The sequence below is a fragment of the Vipera ursinii genome (genome assembly GCF_947247035.1).
Source record: "Vipera ursinii genome assembly, chromosome: 5".
NCBI lineage: Eukaryota > Metazoa > Chordata > Lepidosauria > Squamata > Viperidae > Vipera > Vipera ursinii.
Window position 1 is genome coordinate 30,812,440 of NC_139518.1, and position 22,192 is coordinate 30,834,631.

Here is a 22,192-nt window from a genome sequence, read left to right on the forward strand (position 1 = left end):
GGGAGGCGCCCAAACCTCCCCAAAGGTCGGCAGGTCTGCGCGGAGGAACGGAGACCTGCCGAGGTTTGGGGAGGTTTGGGGAGGCGCCCAAACCTCCCCAAACAGGAACGGAGACCTGCCGAGGTTTGGGGACGTTTGGGGAGGCGCCCAAACCTCCCCAAAGGTCGGCAGGTCTGCGCGGAGGAACGGAGACCTGCCGAGGTTTGGGGACGTTTGGGGAGGCGCCCAAACCTCCCCAAACAGGAACGGAGACCTGCCGAGGTTTGGGGACGTTTGGGGAGGCGCCCAAACCTCCCCAAAGGTCGGCAGGTCTGCGCGGAGGAACGGAGACCTGCCGAGGTTTGGGGAGGTTTGGGGAGGCGCCCAAACCTCCCCAAACAGGAACGGAGACCTGCCGAGGTTTGGGGAGGTTTGGGGAGGCGCCCAAACCTCCCCAAACAGGAACGGAGACCTGGGGAGGTTTGGGGAGGCGCCCAAACCTTCCCAAACGTCGGCAGGTCTGCGCGGAGGAACGGAGACCTGCCGAGGTTTGGGGAGGCGCCCAAACCTCCCCAAAGGTCGGCAGGAGGAACGGAGACCTGCCGAGGTTTGGGGAGGTTTGGGGAGGCGCCCAAACCTCCCCAAACGTCGGCAGGTCTGCGCGGAGGAACGGAGACCTGCCGAGGTTTGGGGAGACGTCCAAACCTCCCCAAACGTCGGCAAGTCTCCGTTCCTCCGCGCCCTGCCTGCCTGCTTCTTTCCGCTGCGGAAAGAAGCAGGCAGGCAAGGCGCGGAGTTTGGGGAGGTGCGCGCGCACCTCCCCAAACCTCCCCAAACTTCGGCAGGTCTCGGACGGCGGTGGCTTGGGAGAGGTGCGGGCGATCCCGGAAGCACCAAAGCCTCGGCCGCGCACAAGTCCTCGGTAAGTTTTTTTTGTTGACTGGAGTATAAGCCGAAGTGGAATTTTTCAGCCCAAAAAGTGGGCTGAAAAATTCGGCTTATACTCAAGTATATACGGTATTCAATAATTTATTCTGAAGCAAAATCTTTCAGAAATAATGCACAGAATGGAAATTTGCTGTATAGGTATTTGTGAATATTTCTATTGGAGATCCTAAATTGAAAAAATTTTTTATATTTTATACAAAAAGATTTTAGTCCGTACACTAAACACTTTAGGAAGATTATGTTTAGATTACATTCTGAAATTATAGCTGTATGAAATAATGTCGACAGCTTCTACTCATATTTTACATAAAAGACAAACTAGAAAAGCTGCCAGCATAGTCCTGAATAATATATAAATGAAAACGAGTATTCTTCCAAGGAAATAAGTTCAGTTTTGTAGATTTCTCTGATTGTATGACTTTGAATATCACTAGCAGCTAACTATTCAAAACAAAATACAAGCCCTACGGATGACGTTTATGTATTTACTATAGGATTTACCTTTGTGAAAGGTATTGTGAAAATGATAACAATTTTTAAGCACATTTTTTTAAGTTTAACTATTTGTTGGGAGGTGTACTTCAACCTAATTTCTGGACCATTTTCATTTCAAGTAATTGTAATATTTATATATTCCTTTTCTGGTGACACACAAGCTAACTTATCCATTTAAAATATTTTTAATCAATTAAATTTTATGAATTCTTAGAATGTATTATAATCTTAAGGTCTTTTTAATATCAGACTATTGATCTGTTTGTTTTGAGGTCTAAATTACACTGGAGTCCCCAATATTTTTTTTAGCAAATTAGATCTTTCTTTCTTTCAAATTGGTTTGTTCGTATATTTCCTGCTTTCCACCTGATATTTTTTTAATAACTAAAACCTAACTAAAAATAAATAAAGCTCTTGACAATAGAATTAGATGGAGGGACAATAACTCCTTAAAATTCTCAGTATAGTGACCTGTTATAAATTAAAAATTGTTTTAAATTTGGCCTCACTTGTAGCTGTTAGTAAATGAGTTTACACATTTTAAAACATCTAAATTATTGCTTTATCACAAATATTTTCCCATGAGTCTCTGCAAAGTTGATAACTGTCAAAAGTGTTTGAAACCTCAGAAGTCTGACATTAAAATTTGTATCAAAAGCATATGTGAAAACAAAACAAATGAATTTATGTTAAACCAAGCAATTGGTTCACTTAGCTCAGTAGCAGTGGCTATCAAGAATTTGAGATTTTTCCCCAGCTTGTTTGTCTTTGTGGAAAGTGAATGTTGAACCCAATATAAGCACAGCAATGATCAGCTATGAGTTAATACCCTTCCCTAGGTTTTGGATGACATATGCTGTAAGGAACATATACATATGGATTGACTTAGGAATCATTTACATAGAGGCACTTACAAAAAATAGACCATATTAATATTAGCATAACTGATATCAAAATCTCATAATTGTGAAAATTAAATATATGAGCATGTATATAATGCTTTTCAGCTTGAAGTTCCCCAAAATAATGTTATTAATATGCAAACCAAGACTGGCCTTGCTGCACAAAACTATTCTGTGTTTATTTATCTTTTCCATTCCAGTTATATTAATGATAAAGCTCGCATTTTTATTTATCATTAGTTTAATGTAGCCAAGATCTCTAAATGATTGTACAAAGCCCACAGGTTTGCATAATTTGCTGACAATTTTGCATCAGAAAACTTCTTTACATGTAGATACTCTACATACTGAATAAATAAATCTGATTCTACGCACTCTACATATTTGCTAAATCCTTGAATTTATGTAATATTTGCAAAGAATCTATGGCCATAAAATATAAAGTGAATGGCCTTATTCAAAACCAGCAAGATCCAAAAACTAATGAATCAAATATATGATTCAAATTACACACATTGCATTTTTCTAAACTGATCTATATTAGGCATGTGAGAGAAGTTGCCCTCAAGTCACCATCTTGAATTATGTATAAAAAAGATGGAATAAAGTATAATAACAACCCTGAAGCTTGAATAGATACATCTTATTTGTGGAAAGGAAAATATAAACAGTATCTCTCTTCCATTCCAGCTAGATACTATTTATGATGAAATTTTCCCAATCAGGATATATATTTATTGGGGATAAAAAATTTTTTCCAGAGTTCTAGAATTTATCCATAAGATGAATTATGTTCATATCTGATTTTATTATATACAAACACAAATGCACACCATGTACATACATGTGTGGTATGTACATATTTAAAAGTGCTACATACTGCAATACAATCCAATAAGCTTCATTTCAGATAACATAGCAAAACTAATGTTGACATAATGCAGTAAACAGTGAATAATCAATTGTTAGTAAACATACTTGTATTTCATTTTTAGCTATAAAAGATGAGTGGTACTGGGATATTTTTATTTTCCAGTCAGTCTCAATATATTGCTATCATGAATAACAGTTCTGATTATTGGAAAGTGTTCTCTTTAAATTAATTAAACAGAAAAGGCATCATGGTTGATCATCACTTCTTGCATCTAGTTATTATTAGTTTGAGGGAGCATTTAAGCATCATTGTATGTCAAAAGATGATCAAGGTAGGCACTTAAACACACCACTATGGGACATATGAAATGGTGATGACATATAAAATAATATTTTATTTATGTAGACAAAAAATGGAACTAAATTCTTCTAACATGCTAGATTCCCATATAGTTAATTTACTATAGCACAGAACAGTTCCACCTACAAATATATATAAGCATTTCTAAAAGAGGAAAAGCATGGGTTTTTGTAAAAATGCTGGATAATAAATTAGGACAATAAAGGTAACAGTTTATATATCTAAACTGAAGATTAAAACATCAATATATCTTAAAGCCTTTGAACGTAACCTGTGTGAAATATCTAACTGAAATAATAAGAGGCCATGTGAAGAAGAGAAGGTATAGGAAGAACTCCTTGTAATTATCACAGATGTATTTAGAAAATTGATAGTTATTAATCATTTTCTTGCAAAAAAGTGACACCAATAGAAAAATACAACTAGCAAATGCAAATGAGATGATAAAGACAAATTTAGAAATAATGTCCAATCCTTACAATGCAATATAATGTACCTTTCCACAATGTCATCAGATGACTGATATAGCTGCTCAGTTCAAATGCTAACAGCTGGCAGGCAACCTCAAGATTTCTGCATTGTTATTTTATGTTTCTTTATCTTTAAAATTGGTTTTGACTGGACAGAGTTTCAGAATAGTTGTTATCTAATACATCTTAGTTTATTTATATATCTAGATTGTTTGTCCTTTGAATAACAACTTTAAATATGTCTCACAGGGAGGAAACCAGTTAGTTGCTTCATCTAGCTTCCTTCTTCCAGCTTTTCTCCAATTGCAGGTGAAAGAAACAAGACGGAAAACCTTTATGAAATTATTCAGGGAACACATGTAACATTAACAGCATATTGGGGGCATATTCTTAAAATGGCTGCCATGGTAGGATGGCTTACATATTTATAAAATGGCTGTCATGATGATCACAGCCAGTCAGAAAAAAAACAGAAAATATTACAAAAACAAGCAGGCATGGCTGCTGCCAACCATCTACCTCTGGACTTCGATAACTTCCTAATACTTTTCTTGTCTTTATTGAGAAAGTGCTTGCTTCCCAATAAGCCAGCGGGCTATCAATATCCACTTTTTATTTTCTAAAAATGAATTTGTGAGCCATATAGACATCCTTGGGAGGAAATGGCATTAAAGGTGCAGCATCCTAGCTCTCCTTTTTATGTAATTAGAATATCTGAAAATAAAACAAAGAATGTGCTGGACACCAGGAAGGTACCCATGATTTAAGTATGCTTTAAAGATTAAGGTTGAAAATAAATAAATAAATTTATTTATTTAGTTATTAAATTAGTTTGCCACCCATCTTGCTGCATTATCCTAATGCAATGAAGAGACTGCTGAGTGCTTACGTTATCCTAATTTATTGTAATGAAGCAAAAATATGAATGCAACTGCCTACTGTCATTCCTCGTACATTAAAAAATGAGAGCAAAGAAATCCAAAGAATTAAAAATAGCAGCTGTAGCTCTTTTAACTTTTTCACTGCATTATTTACAAACAGGCAAGATCAATTTTGAGCCTCAAGGCTAATAACAAAGGGTTGTAAACAGATCAAATGAACGCTTGAAAGCATTTCTTAATCAAGAACTAAGAAAAAACACAGATCAAGTCTCATTTACATATATTTATAATCCTTTTCTACTCACACTGCTTCATTTCTCATCAACTGGCCATTCTGACGAGTTGCATTTTCACTCATGGAACGTTCTCTTTTCAGCCTTCCTACTGACCGAATCTGCCAGAAAAAAAAAAGAGAAAAATAAATAAATAAAAAAGTAGTACTTTACTGTATCAATAGCGTTAATAACTGGGTTTATCTAGTAGACAACTGATTTTGACTAATGCAAGCTTTTTAAATACTGGATTTTCTATTAGAATGTAAAATCTATATTTCATACAATGATCCCCTCTATTTTAGCAACCATGATTTTGAGAATGTGTAATTCACAAATAACTCTAAAACATTCATATACAATTGTGTAGATTTATATATAATACTAAGAATTCAGAGAAAGTTCAGCTTATTGGAAGTGAATAAATGTCCTAGTGCACACTGCCTGATTGTTCTTGCTTGATTGCTCTTGTCACCTGAAGCAGCTAAAGTAACCAGGAAATCTGATGTAGCATTTCATATAAATCAGGATTCCCAATGCTGAGGAATATGGAGATAGCACTGAAAAAGAAATCCAGTGACCATTATAGAACATCAGCTTAGGAAGTGATGGGGAAAAAAGATTCAAGATTACCCCGTCCTGATTCTCTTTGATAAAAAAAGGGGGGGGGAATCTTCATCACATTTCAAGATTCTTATACCCTGTAACAAAAAATAAAATTCCACTAGTTCATGTAGTATCTACTTTCAGACCCAATATGCCTCAATCTGGTACTCAGCTTGTTTTCTTCTAAACTCCTATAATAGTATATAGCCAATAGCATTTCTACAGACTGTTTTTGTAGATGGATATCAAGATACATCATTAAATAAATTATGGGCAGATAAAAAGTTCTATGTGTCAGTTATCAGCTCTATACTTAGAAACTGAATGTCTGTCATTCATGCATAAGCATTTAAACCCTGAGTTATGGGCAATGTCAGATAACTGTAATTTATTGTGAATCCAGTAAAGCTGGAGATTTAGATGATATTCCTGTCAGGCCCAAAACCAAGAATGATACCTGGTAATTCTTCCAAGCTGAATTGTTTCATACCTATAGACCAAATCTTGCCAGACTAAAGACTCTATTAACTGCACCTACAATATACTTGGTGACCTGTTAGGGAGGGACTGTCTTCACCCTCTTTCTCTCATACCTGATATGGGGGGGCTGCCCCTTCTCCCTCTGGAGTGCACCTCCCTCCACTCCTGGGTATCCATCCGCACTACATTCCATCACATCACCTTAGCATTAGTGAATTAGTGCCCTATGTCCCTGATTATATATTATTACCACTATATAAAGTTTAATTTAAAAAAGGATTTCAAGTCTACTTTAGAGCATTAAACTATGGCATATGGAAATAAAGAGATGGAGAGTAGTTGTAAAGAGTATAACTGATGGCATAGCTCTCGCCAGGAGAGTCTCAGAGTAACCTGCTGCATTTCAAACCTCATCCTTCCACATCACTTTGCAAAAACTAATATAATCTTTGAAATAAGGTGCATGGTATATTTTCAGTACTAGCAACCTACTCTGTAGAAACTAGTGTAATAACTAAAGAGTTATTAAAATGACAAATTATTTGTGACTTCTGCAACTTAGAAGTCTATGTTTCTGTTAACAAAGATATACCAAAAGAATATTCAAAAAGTCATACATTTTCTTTCAGCGTCTTAATCTCAACAGTTCTTTAAGAAGAGATTGGATAGTCTAGAGTCCAGGGGCAGGCAATCTTGGTTCTTTTACGACTCGTGGACTTCAACTCCCAGAATTCCTGAGCCAGCCAACTCTGGGAGTTGAAGTCCACGAGTCATAAAACAGCCAAGGTTGCCTATCCCTGATCTAGACTCATATAAGGTCTCCTGCTTAAGCAGGGTGTTGGACTAGAAGACCTCCAAGGGCCCTTCCTGCTCTGAGTTTGTATTATTTTAAACAAAATAAATTTTATTAATATAGTGTTACAGAAGGGATATTGGTGGAATGAAAACAAATAATCAGTTTATTTTATAAAAAGTGATACTCTGGTATATCTCGTCTTATTTAAGTCATACTGAAAAGATTTTATATCGTAGGTAGTCCTCAGGTAATGACCACTTATTCAATGACTATTCAAAGTTATGACAATGCTGAATGAATGGTGGTTATGATTGGTCCTCGAATTTCCAATCATCCTCATAGTCACGTGATCATGATCTGGGTGTTTGCAACTGGTTCACACTTGAACGAACCTTTATTGTCAAAGTACAAACATGTATATATTGAGATTGGCTGAGCCTCCCTTCGTGCCCCCCGCCACAACTCACAGTGACAACAAACCCACCATCTTGTTACACCATGTGAGCTAATTGCACAACACACTGGCCTTGCAACTCAGTCATACATAAAATTATAAAATTATTTCCCGTTCAAGAGCCTAACAGCCCATGGATAAAAGCTGTTCTTCAGCCTCTTGGTACGGCTGGCTACACTCCTGTATCTCCTACCTGATGGTAGGAGAGTAAAGAGATACCGACCAGGGCATGAGTTGTCCCTGAGAATTTTCCTCACTCTTCCAAGGCAGCGAGCCCTGGCAATGTCATCCAGTGGTGTCAGGGGCAGCCCATAATGTCTTGTGCTGTGCTCACCACCCTGTGTAATACTTTCCTATCCGCGGCTGTCAGGCCAGCATACCAAACCACAATAAAATGCGAGAGGACGCTCTCTATAGTAGACCGGTAAAAGAAGATTAGCTGTTGTTCTTCCCTGTTCTTCTGCAAGACTCAGAGGAAGTGGAGTCTCTGTTGGGCCTTTCTGGCCCCCTGGGTTGTATTAACTTTCCAGGTAAGATCTTCACAGAGGTAGACTCCCAGGCATTTAAAGGAGGAAACTCTCTTATGAAGTTTGTACCATTTGATGTCACATAAGCATGAACTGTGACCTTTCCTGCTGTCTTCCCTCAAATAAAGTCAACAGAGAACCCGGCAGTGAAAGTTGCAAGTTGTTCATGGAAGTCTCCCTTACTTGTACATCCCCCCCCAAATCTCCTCTGAGCCTGCACCATGCCAGCCACCTGCACACCCTCCTCTTGCACAGCCTCCTCAGCCACTGGCACTTCACCCATCCAGCAGCATCCATTTCAAGCTCCACCATGCTGGTGCCTTCCTTCCCCCATTACTTGTACTACCTTGTGCACCCTTTCCTACCAGCAGCAGTCACTTACCTGATAAGTCTGCTTGCGAAGCTGCTGGGACTTGCAACTTCTTGTGGACTTCCCCATTGACTATGGTTGTTGGAAGTTGGTAGGAAATTGCAAATGACCTACAATCCTCACTTAACAACTGCAACAGGATTACAGGGATTGCCATTGCTAAGCAATGCAGTTGTGTGACATTGCACTTTATGACTGCATCAGTTAGTGACAGAAATTCCGGTCCAATTGTCATTGTAATTGAAGAACTCTCTGCATTCTGAACAGCATTACCATGCAGAACATTTTTCAATGTTTTGTTTTTGGCTTTAATAAAACATTAAAATCAAATGTGATATTACCAAGGGGAAAAAAAAAGTATACTAGCCTCTTCATTCTGAGGAGTTTGAGGAGGAGGTCTTTCTAGGTCCAGAAAATCTAGTGGACGATCACTAAGTGAAATAACCCGGGGAGGTGTTTTCAGTGACAGGGATTTGAATGGAGTTGACTGTAGAAGATCTAGATCTGGAGGCCTAGAAAGTGGAATGTCTTCGCTATTACCTACAAAAGAGTTAATTTTAAAGTCAATAATACCTTGTGAAACAATAATACCTTGTGAAACACATTCACTGCAGAAGCACGGTGCTTTATGTTTAACTTCAAATATAAATATAAATTTACTGTGTGATCCAAAGCATAAGATTATCTAGTGATTGTAGCCAGTGTTTTTGGAATCATTACATATTGGTCTACAGATACCATTTTTCAATATTATATACTACACACAATACATACATGTATAACGTACAGTAGGTAGATACAGAGCTGAAGAAAGAAAGGAGGAGTTCTTAACTAATTTGTGTCATGGTTTGCCTGGAAAGATTGGTGAACTCTAGAAACCCCTTTTAGGACAAATGTATTTAAATGCATAAAAGACACAGACAGGTAGTCATCGACTTATAACAGTTCAGTTAGTGACGGTTCAAAATTACAACATCACTGAAAAAAGTAACTTATAACCATTTGTCAAACTTACAATCAGACAGTTGGCAACTGGCTCACATTTATGACAGTTGCAGTGTCCTGAGATCATGTGATCACCTTTTGCATCCTTCTGACAAACAAAGTCAATGGGGAAGCCAGATTCACTTAACAAACGTGTAACTAACTTAACAACTGCCATGATTCACTTAACAAGAAAGAAAGGTCATAAAAGGGGCAAAACTCACTTAACAAATGTATCGCTTAGCAACATAAATTTTGGGCTCAATTGTGGTCATAAATTGAGCAATACCTGAACTGCAAAATAAATCAGTTATGCTCAAATACAATGACCAAAGTATTAAAAAATAAACATATAATACATTTGAAAAAAGAGTTGTGATTCTTTTTCCATTGAAATTCATTGAAATCCCTGAAAGAGAATTTTTAACTGGGGTTTTTAATTCTAGGGATGATTTAATCTTTTTTAATTTGTTTTTAACTTTTGTATTGGTTGTTTTAAATGCCCTGTAAACCGCCCTGAGTCCTTCGGGAAAGGGCGGTATATAAATTTAATAAAATAAATAAATAAATAAAAATAAATCCATCACAACAATAATTTGGTTAAGAACTCCTCATCTAAAGCTAAACATACCTGCCACTACAATCCGCTCTGGCACCTGCATTGTTACGCTGGCATTTGGGAGCCCTCCTTCAGGACAACTTTGCTCAAGGTCCGCATTGGGTGGTGCTACCTTGAGTTTTTCTGGAACTCTCATTCTCTGGTTGATCCCTTCGGTATATTCAATTTCATATTGAATTCGATTCATTTCTGCCATTTCGGCAGCTGGAGATGGGAATGCTGCTGTGCTCATCCTAACATGAGATGAAGCAATTCAAATTATAAACCAACAATAATATGTTTTTAGTGTTCAATGATTTATATTGCATATGATAACAAGTGCATTTTTTTTCAAACACACCTTCACATCACAAGATTTATTTATTGTAGCCTATTAACTTATTAAACAGTCAAGTCCGTGTGATTAATACTGGATATAAATTGCTGCTAAAAATTTCTATTAATCATTGGAATCCCAATTTTATATAGGAAAATATGCACATCATCCTTTTTAGAAGGGTAGCATGAAATATTAAGGAGCAAATTGCCAACACAAAGCAATCAATTTAGAAACATGACTAAGATACTAACATCACAAATTTTCAGCACGCTAACTACAAAAAGATTGTAGCAAAAGCACTGACATAGTCTCACCTATTGATATATCACAATTCATAATCTATTGCACCCTAAAGACAGTTAAATACATTTTCAAAAAATATATATAGTTAAAAGGCCTAGAAAAAATTAACAACCTAAGGTAAGGATTAAAAGTAGGGGCTATGCAAAAAATAGAATGGAAACTATAAGAAAAAGGTTTCCAAGACCTATGAAGAAAGGCTGCTCTGGATGACTTAAGAAAGGAGACTTGTGTCAAGTATTACAACATAGAATCTGTATCTCAAAATCAGGCATTTTCATTGAGTATCAAAACTAATCAAAAGTAATAATATGCCTGGTACCAGATGGCAGTCGTATTCTAGTGTCTAGGCAGTCTTTTAAAAAAGCCCGATGTACACAACTTGGAAAAATTAAAAAGGAAATTGCCAGTTTCTAATTGGAATATTAGCTATGATTGTTAAAAGGAAGCAGACATTAAATTTCACTTTAGCCTTAATTGACAACAAAAGACCCAGGAATACTCTCAAGCTATGGACTTGAGAAAAATGTAACTAAATAGATTGAATTCTTCTCATACAAACTGTGGAATTATTCATTAATCTTCTATGTTCTCTGGCTTGAGCTTCACTTGTTGGCACCATCCACTCCAATACCATAGCCAGGGATAAGCCTCCCCCAATTCAAAAGGAAAAACAGAACTGTACAAGTAGTCCTCGACTTGCAACCATTTGCTTAGTGATTGTTTAAAGTTACAATAGCACTGAAAAAAGGGACTTATGACCTATTTTCACACTTATGACTGTTTCAGCATTCCCATGGTCATGCAATCAAACTTTGGGTGCTTTGCAATTAGCATGTATTTATGACATTTGGACTGTCCTAAGGTCATGTTATCACAATCACTAACCTTCCCCGCTGGCTTCTGACAAGCCAAGTCAATAGGGGAAGCCAGATCTGCTTAATGACCACACGATTTATTTAACTGCAGTGATTCGCTTAACACTTATGGCAAAAGGAACATAGGGCAAAACTCACTTAATAACTGCCTTACTTGGCAACAAAAATTTTGGGTTCAATTATGGTTGTAAGTCAAGGACTACCGTATGTGATTTGCATATAGCACAGATTAAGCCACTCCAGTCTTTGCCTCATTACTTTATTCAATAGTTTCAATAAAGATGAAAAACAACATAGCAATAAACAGGCTTCTGAACTATTATGGAGTCAAAATAGCTGTCTAGAGAGGAGCAAACCACTTCAAAGCAGTCTCCTCTACATTCAGCTGTAATAAGGTACTGCAGAAAGATAGCAGATCAGGATAAACTCACTGAAATCTGCTAGGTTAGAACCAGAAGAGCCTTGAATAAAATTAGACATTTTATGGGGTGGCCAAAGGTGCCTTGTTAATATTACAAAAGTCTAGCAAAGTGGTGGCGAACCTATGGCACACGTGCCAGAGAGGAGCACTCGGAGCCCTCTCTGTGGGCACACGCACCTCGCTCTTTGGCTAGGTTTTTGCAGAAAAAAGCCATTTCTCAAGCCCCTTCCTAACCAAAACAAGCCTCCGGAGCGAGCACACTATTTTCAGCTTTGAATTACATCAAATCTAACACCAGAAACAGACTAACAGATGACCTGAGTGCTGCATGTGTTGCTTTCAAACTTACAAAGTATAAGCCAAGGTTAGACAAGTTATCAGCATGCATACAACAGCAAAAATCACATTAATTGTTCAAAAGCATGCCAAATGCAAACTTTTACCTTTCAGTAAAAAGTTGTTTGCATCATTGAAAGCTTTGTTATTGTGTTTTTCTTTCAAGACAAAAGATGTTAATGTATGAGTTGTTTTTTTCTAAACTAAAACATCAGTATTCAGATTAAATTGCTGTGTTGGCACTTTGCGATAAATAAGTGGGTTTTGGGTTGCAGTTTGGGCACTCGGTCTCTAAAAGGTTCGCCATCACTGGACTAGTGTATATGACGCAGCTCAGGCTGAGTTGCAGTATTTCTTTGAGCATGACTGTTCTGTGGTTCAAGAAACTGCAGCAAAATCTTCAGAAGAACAAAAGAAAATGCCTTTTATAAATGTCCAATATGCCCTCACAAAAGATTTCCTTGTAGAGAGAAAAATCACTACTATGAATATATCCTTCAGGCCCAGAATTCTATAGAATCAAACTAATTATTTAAATAATTTATAGAACTATCCATCTTATAGCAGTGATTGATGGCATACAAAGATTAAATATTAAAACCATCATAACAATATAACTGAATATCCAAATGAGTTTTTGTTTCAATTTTTAGTCCTATTCAAAATGAAATATGATGTGTTCATTATCCAGTAACTTGATATACACTGTAACTACCTACACAATGATATATACTATGTTTGTCCAGAAGAAAACATGACATAATTATTTTAACAACAAAATTACTGCATGACTTGCTACAAGATTTTCTTTATATAATTTAAGTTCTTATAAGAAAATGAAAACAAAACACTGGCATTATAGCCAACTTCTTAAAAGTTTAAGATACCTTCCCTCTAAAGCACACCTATAGTACATGGAAGCTATCTTTATAATTGCAATGAACTACAAATGTTTACTCTAAAAAGATCCAAATAAATTTCACATTCATTTGAACCACGAATTCTTATTTTTTTCTCTAATGATACAAGTAAAATACATAAATGTTTATAGAAATCAGATTTTAAATTTTTAAAGATTATCTGGAAAAGTATTTCAATATTAGAACCAGTATTTGTCTACATACAAACAAGAGTGTTTTGGAAAATATAGTATATTAATAAAAAGGGCAATAAATGAGTAAATCAATACAGCCAAATTATTGCTGATCAGTGCCCTAGTCCTGCTTGGCAGTGAAAGATTATACAACAAGCAGAAAATAACACAAGCTTTGAGCCATTCAAGACTAGAGAAAAATGAAGAGTATTTTAATTTGAAAGGAAGGAAATCTATCTGGCCAAAGAACATTTATGCAAAACAGCCACATTGTAATACACAAAGATATTAAAACTACTCACTAGTATAAGTACAAGTGTAATTCTTCAACTTTCACTAACCTTCCTAAATGAATTTCACTGATTGTTCGCTTGCTCATTTTGACGTTTGCTTGAAATGTTTTTAATATTACTACACTATAGCACTGTTTATTTTACAGAACAATATGACTATACAGTAGAACTTTTCTACATAAGACAGCATGACAATTGCTTTTCGAGCTGTAAGGGGAAGAAGAAGAACAGAAAGAATATTAGGCATATTACTAATAAAATACTAACAATGACATTTTAAATGATATCTATGTATTCTATAATATGAATTTCATAAGAATATGGTAAATAGCTTCCACATATTTAAAAGTTTACAAAGATTCAGAAATGTCACTTCTTTTTTAAATTCTCAACTCTGATTTTTAGAAGAGTGGAATTATAATTCACACTAAAGCTATTGAAGATTTAAACAGCAAGAACTCAGCTCCTAAATCTGTGAAAGAATTAATCCATATTTAACAAAAAATAGTGTTTCTAATTATGACTAAAAGCTATAGTACTTGCCCTTCTTCTAGGCTTTGATCCTAGCAACTGCAAAGATAAGATGCAAAATATAACTATTTAAGCCTGTAGGATAGGTAAATTCCATAAAGAGAATACAATACATTAAATATATACTGAATCGGCTGTCTGATTTTTTTTTCATCCTTTACAATAAAATTATGTCGCTTTATACAGATCACATTAAAATGAAGCATATGTGACATCATCTGGATTGAGATCACTGTAACAAGCTTAATCATTCCTAGTTAATTATCTTTCTATATACAGGTAATTCTTTTTTTTTTAATTGAAAAGTTTTACAGTACATTTTTAAATACAAAACCCCTCCCATCCCCCTCCCCTCTCCCCAAACCTCCCCAACTCTCCCCTCCCCTCCCCCCCCTCCCCGACTTCCCAGAGCTAAATACAGGGTATAAAAATACAAACAAACATAATCTAAAATATGCAAACAACAATAAAATATTAAATTCTATCGCACTTTAACTCTTAATAAAATAACTACAAGCTAGTTATACATCATATAAATCCACTACTTATTCAAATGCTAAGTGAAACTTTTTAGTCCCATATTTATTCTGGATATAATCAATCCATCTTCTCCACTCCACAATATATCTCTGTTGCGATTGGTCTTTCAAATACGCTGAAATCTTTGCCATTTCTGCCAAATTGGAAACTTTTAAAGTCCATTCTTCTATAATCGGCAGTTCTTCCTTCTTCCAATATTGCGCTACTAAAAGTCTCGCTGCCGTAATTAAATTCAACATCAGCTTAGTGTCCACAACAGTAGTATCTGTGATAATACCCAATAAAAACAGTTGCGGACAAAACTTTATCCTTTTCTTGAATATTTTTTGCATATTCCACCAAATTTTAATCCAAAAAGCTTTAACCCTTTTACAAGTCCACCATATATGAAAATACGTTGCATCCTCACAACCACACCTCCAACATTTGGGCTGGCAGTTCGGATACATACTTGCTAATTTTTTAGGATCTAAGTGCCACCTATAAAACATTTTATAAAAGTTCTCTCTTAAGTTTTGGGCCTGTGTAAATTTTACATTTCTCACCCAGATCTTTTCCCAAGTATCCATTGTAATAAGTTCTTGAAAATTCTGAGCCCACTTTATCATACAATCTTTAACAAGTTCCGTCTCTGAATCAATTTCTATCAATGCAAGATATATCCTTTTTATATGTGCTTGACCTTGATCTCTAATTTGCTTTACCAAATTTTCATCAATCATTGAAAAACCAGTTTTCTGGTCCTCTTTCCACCTAGCCTGTAATTGCCCATACTGAAACCAGGTTTGTACAATCTTTTCTTCTTTTAAAATATTATATGACTTTAATTGCCATACATTCCTCTCAAAACTTAAAATTTCCTTATATGTAGTCACATTGTGTTTAAATCCAACATTTATATTTTCTATTGCATGTTTAGGTATTGCCCAAATAGGTATCTTATAATTTAACTTGTGTCTGTACTTTTTCCAAACTCCAGGTAATTCTTGACACATGGCCACAATTGAGCCCCAAATTTCTTTAACTAAGCGAGACAGTTGTTGTTTTTATGACCTTTTATGACCTTTCTTGCCACAGTTTTTAAGTTAGTAACACAAGTTGCTAAAATGAATCTGGCTTCCCCACTGACTTTTATTGTCAGAAGGTAGCAAAAGGTGACTACATAACCCCGGGACATTGCAACTGTCATAAATGAGTCAGTTGCCAAGCATCTGAATTTTGATGTGACCATGGGGATGCTGCAACGGTCATAAGTGTGAAAAAAGGTCATAAGTCACTTTTTTCATTGTAACTCGAGGACTATCTGTACTACTAAAATTCTCCTTGCCATAACCTTTAACTGGGCAAAATGGTGCCTCATAAGGCAATAGTTTTTGAATCAAGTAATTTCAAATAGCTTTACTTAAGAGAATGTGTCAAAAATCAAGGTTCAATGTATCTTGTGGAATTGAAATTTGGCAACTAAATCAATTAAGGACTTGCTACCAAAGGATTAGTTTCCTATCTAAAATGAGATAGAAGTATGTTTTCTTGTTCTTGCTTTAACTTGAAATGTAAAGCCACGCATCATGGTTTAGAAATTTGTGTCAATCAAGTCCCTAGCTTCTGAAAAACCTTGGCTTAGCAATGAACACTGTCTTGGTGTGTTACTTTCTCCAATAAATGAAATTATAAGTCTAGGTATGTTCTTATAATAATAAACCAAGGGTTCTTATAATAATAAACCAAGGGTCACTAATGGTTTTTGTTAAATTCTCAGGGGTTTGGTTGTTGTTAAATTCTCAGTTTACTGCTGCTCAAGAAAAAAACCAAGCTTCACTAATTTTCTGGCTTATAACGTTGTGCAAACACAGAAACCAATTGATATGCTAAAATAACACAAAATATCCATAACCAGATATACCCCATCAGATAATATTTACAAAGAAAACCACCACTCAATTTTATTTAAGTACAAACAAGGTAGAAGTAATAGGAAATATTATGCTACAAATTATTTCTAAACTGGTATCAGAAGCATAACAGTGCATTAGGAGAATCAACTATTTCAAAAGGGGCAATGAGAATGACAGAAAATTGTGCTTTGTATAACCACATAAGATTCCTGCCGTGACAATCTGCCTGTGCTGAAGTGTTGCTATTGCTAATATCAAATATCATTTATTGTTGACCAAGAATTGAACCACTGACTAGACTGCCTGCCTTTCAATGTGCTGTAAAGATATATTTAAAACTCCATAGGCTGAGTGTGTCTGAACAGTTGTGTGAATAGAATCTAAGTGAAAACCACTATTTAAGATGATTCTGTATCTCATGTTTCCTTCTGCCCACCTCCCCATGAATTGTTGCATGTCTTTATAGTGGTTCCCAGAACTACATTCCATATTTCTGATGAAACATGTTGGTTCACAAAAATTTATTCAGAAATAAATTTGCTAATCCTTAAGGATTAGTGTCAAACAAGTGTCAAACTGTGGCCCATGGGCCGGATGTGTCATGCTGAAACCGTACCCACCCCAGCTCCAGCAATGGGGGAAAAGTCACGATAGGTCGTGACATGTCACATGACATGGCAATTTTGACACCCCTGCTGTAAGGTGTTAACTGTTGTGCAGTTAATGATCGAATGGTAAATCCATTTGATCTAAGGTCCTTATTTTTCACCCTAGTTAATAACAACTAAGGAACTTCCCAGCTGTGTAGAAGCTTTGGCACAGGTCAGCGCCCAGCATTCAGTTGCATTCTGCCTATAAATGTAAAGGTTACAGTCAAAGCAGTACTAAGGAGGGTAAATGAATTATAGCATCACAGAGCATCACAAGGCCATTTAGGACATTAAGTACAATCCTCTGTTTAGTGCAAGAATCCAATTAAAGCATCCCAGCCAGATGGCTCTCCTGCCATTTCTGGAATACCTAAAATGACACCCTTCACCTCTCTTGTTAATTGGTTCCACTAAGTAAACTGTTATTCGGACTGTTAGAAAGTTTCCGCTAACCAGAATCTGACTTCCTGGTTCCTTCAACTTAAAACTTTTTTTTTTGGAATGAGAAAAAACAGGTCTTTTTCTCCCACCTGCATGCTTTTAGTAATTTAAAAGAGTTATCAAGTCCCCCTCAGGCTTCATTCCCAATGGCTTCAATCTCTCTTAGGGTTAGTTTTTAGCCCCCCCCCATCTCTTAACCTGCTCGTTTCTCGAATTCTTTAAATGGGGTGCCCAGAATGGGTTACACATTACGTGAGATGCAAATAAAGTGTCAGCAAACCCGCAAAAAAAGGGGGGGGCGGGGGAGAAGCAGACGAAATCAATGGAGGAAGAGAAGGCGTTAACGCGACAGAAGGTAGCCAGGTCTTACGCTCTGTGAGGGGGGAGGGCAGCAACAGCCGGGCAAAGCTGTTGAAGCAAGGAAGCAAAAGGACCTCGGGGCCGAGCCTTTTGTGGGGGAGGCCTCAGAATACGCAAACGGTACATGAGAACATCTGAGCACAGCAAGGAACCCAACAAGGATTCCTATACCAACTCCCCAGTTTTGCCCCACTGCCAAATTCGGAGTGAAGGCCCCAATCCAACTCTTTCTTTATTTCTCACCCTGAGGCCAGCAGGGAGGCGGAAGCCTTGGTCCCAGTATCCACTCCGGCCGCCTCAGGCTCCGTTCCTCCGTCAAGGGGCCGTTAGTGGCGAAGCACGTCGCCCCACAGCGCGGAAGTCAAAGCAACAAAAACAAAGAGAGAATTGACCTAAATTGTCCCAAACGCGTCGCCGTAACCGACCCTCCGTGATATATCGCGTGATCGAGGAAGGGCGGAACCGGAATTCGAAAGTGTCGCGGCCATCTTTACTAGGGTCGCAGCTGGGTTGCCGCTCGCTTTTCGGAAAGGCGCGGCTTTTCTTCCTTTGGCCGGCGCAAAGAGATGGGTGGGGACTGTAGAGCGTGGCTTCGTTTATTTTCGGTATTTTATTCTACATTCGGCTTTTTTTTCCCAAAAAGATTTTAAATATAAATATTGGAGTCTAATTATGATAAAGATAGATTTAGCAAACTTAACATCTGATACGTTAATTATGATATCGTATCCCAATCTAGCTCCAGTTGTATTTTAATGTACACTAATACAATTATATTAGTCCCCAAACGACACTGAAAAAAGACTTTAAAAACCCAAAAGTCTAACACAATTCCAATGAAGAAGAAGATTCTTTTCAAAAGAAACCAGTATGCCTGTGGTGTTCCAATAACTGCAGGGGTCTTCAAACTTGGCCCTTTTATGACTTGTGGACTTCAACTCCCAGAATTCCTCAGCCAGCAAAGCTGGCTGAGGAATTCTGGGAGTTGAAGTCCACAAGTCATAAAAGGGCCAAGTTTGAAGACCCCTGATCTAAGGGGTTGCCACAAAGAAGAACGGGGTCAAGCTATTCTCCAAAGCACCTGAAGGCAGGACAAGAAGCGACGGATGGAAACTAAACAAAGAGAGAAGCAACCTAGAACTAAGGAAAAATTTCCTGACAGTTAGAATAATTAAATCAGTGGAATGCTTTCCCTCAAGAAATTGTGGCTGCTCCAAACACTGGAGATTTTAACAACCACTTGTCTGAAATAGTATAGGACAGTGATGGTGAACCTTTTAGAGACCGAGTGCCCAAACTGCAACCCAAAACCCACTTACGTATCATCGGGTGTTGGGTGGGCGTGGCCCATTATGTGGGTGAGGCCATTTGGGTGGGTGTGGCCCATTGGGTGGGCGTGGCTGCAGTGGTAAAGGCAGATGGTGGGGCTAAAAAGGTCGATCAATCAATTCCAACTTTGCAAGATCTTTTGCTTTCCCCGCAAGAAGTTGAAATTGATTGATTGAACCCCTTTTTTTTTGCACAGGGTGTCAGAGGCCTAAAGCAAAAAGGGTTTATAAAACCCAGCTGAAGACCTAGGACTGGGGCGACAGCGAGTGAGCCCACAGAGAGGGCTCGGTGTGCCACAGGTTTGCCACCATGGGTATAGGATTTCCTGCTTGAGCAGGGGGTTGGATTCAGCCGGTTCAGCCACTTCGGCAGAACCGGTAGCTAATTTTTTGTTGCCCAGTCCCAGAATGGACTTCCAGAAGCTGCATCCACACAGAGAACCGGTTGTTCACATATTTGAATCCCATCACTGATTGGAGTATCTGTTTTAGTGTTATTCTGATAAACATGTAAATACCCCCACTATATTAATTCATCATGTTCAGTTGAATGTGGCTTACAATGAATTTCAGCATACAGATAAAATATTTCCACAAATTGTGCATAGGAATTTCCCTTGCCTATAAAGACAGTGTATAACTCATATTTTATAAATAAGCATTAGGGATCCAGTTTAACTGAAAACACGCTTTTTTCAAATTAATATGTATAATATTGCAATTAAAGGTGAATCCTTTATATAAAAGTATTTTTTTAATGGAGAGTAGTCTTGACATGTCAACACAATTTAAACATAGATAGATAGATAGATTTTGGGGTACTGCAATGGCAAGGATACCATAAAATAGGCTTGTAGATTCATTCTTAATATACTGCTCAAAAAAATAAAGGGAACACTTAAACAACACAATGCACTGTATTTAATAGTAGGATGTCTTATTTTCTGTTCCCTTTATTTTTTTGAGCAGTATATTTAACATATACAGTATTTTCACACAATCCTGCTGTGACAATGTACCCCTCAAGACTTTTTCAACACCGCCCATACACAATTCACTCAATCTTTCCCTTTTTTCATTTGCATTGTATTTGTTGCTATGCATAGACCATTTTTACAAGGGAGTTGCTGCAATGAGACTTTAAAATAGCCTCTTTTACATTAACATGGATCACATTAACAAGGATTATTGTAAATCCTTATTTAGCTAGTGGGAGGTGATTTTTCAAAAGGGACTTGCAACTTTTGTGTGGGTGAGAGAGAAACATTTAAAGTGTGCCCTTCCTTTAAAAACTGCCTTCTTGTGTTGCAGTGAGGCTGTAAAAAGCTTCCGTTGAAATAAATGGAAGTTATTTTAAAGCCTCATTGAAATGAAGAATGGAGGTAGACAAAGGGATTAATCCTTCCTAGCAATAAGCAACCTTTGAAAATGTTCGTGTTACTAAGGCTTGCTGGCCGTGAGCTGCGCAAAGTCAGGGAAAGGTCTTTTCTCTGACTTTGGAAAAATGAGCAGGACATTAATAATAATAAAGTTGGAAAGGGCCTTGGAGGTCATCTAGTCCAACCCCCTGCTCAGGCAGGAAACCCTGTAACATTTCAGACAAATGACTGTCCAGTCTCTTAAAAACTTCCAGTGTTGTAGCATTCACAGCTGGAGGCAGGTTGTTCTACTGGTTAATTGTTTGAACTGTCAGGAAATTTCTCCTTCATTCTAGGTTGCTTCTCTCCTTGATAAGTTTCCATCCATTGCTTCTTGTCCTGTGTTCAGGTGCTTTGGAGAATAGCTTGACTCCCTCTTCCTTGTGGAAAGGAGTGTAAATTCTAAAGAGTGTAAGTATCTTTCCTAGCTGTTATCAGGCCATATAGGAACATCTGCTGACTGGACTGGACCCTTTATTGTCCTTTAATACAGTAAATTGTCCTGTTTAACTGATTTCAGTGAGACTAAAGCATTTTTAATTTATTCTGATTTAGTCCAGAACTACCAATTAATTAATGAAGCTGCATTCCTGAACCCATATTATTAGGATCTGGGAATTAAGTTCACTAAATATAATAAGGCTTACTGGTATATATGTTATTCAGTACAGCAGAAGACTGGCAGGCAAATGAAGAGTAACATTGGCAATGGCTGCAGCTGCAGTCAAAGAAACACAGTGGCTGTGCTCATGCAGGACATTAAGCTCATTAAAAAAATAATCAGTTTTGTTTGCACATTATATTGAATAGTTCAGGTTTCAAATGGGCTGATTGGCGTAACATATTAAGACAATAAATGCAAGGGAGCAAATGCTTGCATCTTCCAGTGAAGGAGAGGTCTTACTCCCTGCAACTGCTGTGTCTGTCAGAGTTTTAAGGATTCAATATTTGGTCAGGAAACTGGAACAAAGTTGCAGTGACAAGTTGTATTTAAATAATCAACATGTTCGTATACAGGAAGTTCCTTGCTACCTAGTAATAACATATGGCACTGTGCTGAAGTGAAATGCTGCAATTTCCCAATTCTTAGCCAAAGGAAGGGTGAATAATAAAGGCAGCAGTTTAGAAATTTCATTCAATGATGTTTTATTCATTTTTGGAAAAATATCCTTTAATATAGTGCCAAAATGTCAGTTTACATAATATTTTGTTTGAATAATACATAATCCAGTGATAGCTATTTACTCCATTTAGTAGTTGGAAAAATACAAGATCACAACTGGAAACTATAGTTTTTCTGTTTAAAAATTGATGATACCATGGTTTATAATATGTAAGGCTACATTAATACTATGTTTAGAAACTGGCAACT

General features: G+C 37.1%; 1 protein-coding gene across 8 annotated transcripts in view; it reads right to left on the bottom strand.

Moving 5' to 3' along the window:
• The window catches only part of MFF (mitochondrial fission factor), a 30,892-nt gene extending 12,272 nt beyond the window's left edge, over positions 1-18,620 (bottom strand). For 2 of the 8 annotated variants that reach the window (XM_083363174.1, XM_083363173.1), the window contains exons 1-4: positions 13,706-14,545; positions 10,030-10,250; positions 8,782-8,954; positions 5,215-5,303 (exon numbers count right to left, since the gene is read on the bottom strand). In XM_083363174.1, coding sequence (XP_083219300.1) covers positions 5,215-5,303; positions 8,782-8,954; positions 10,030-10,250; positions 13,706-13,743 — 521 coding nt within the window. In that variant the 5' untranslated portion in view covers positions 13,744-14,545. The other 6 variants (XM_083363170.1, XM_083363169.1, XM_083363171.1 and 3 more) reach the window with 6 other exon arrangements.
• Positions 18,621-22,192: the final 3,572 nt, after the last annotated feature.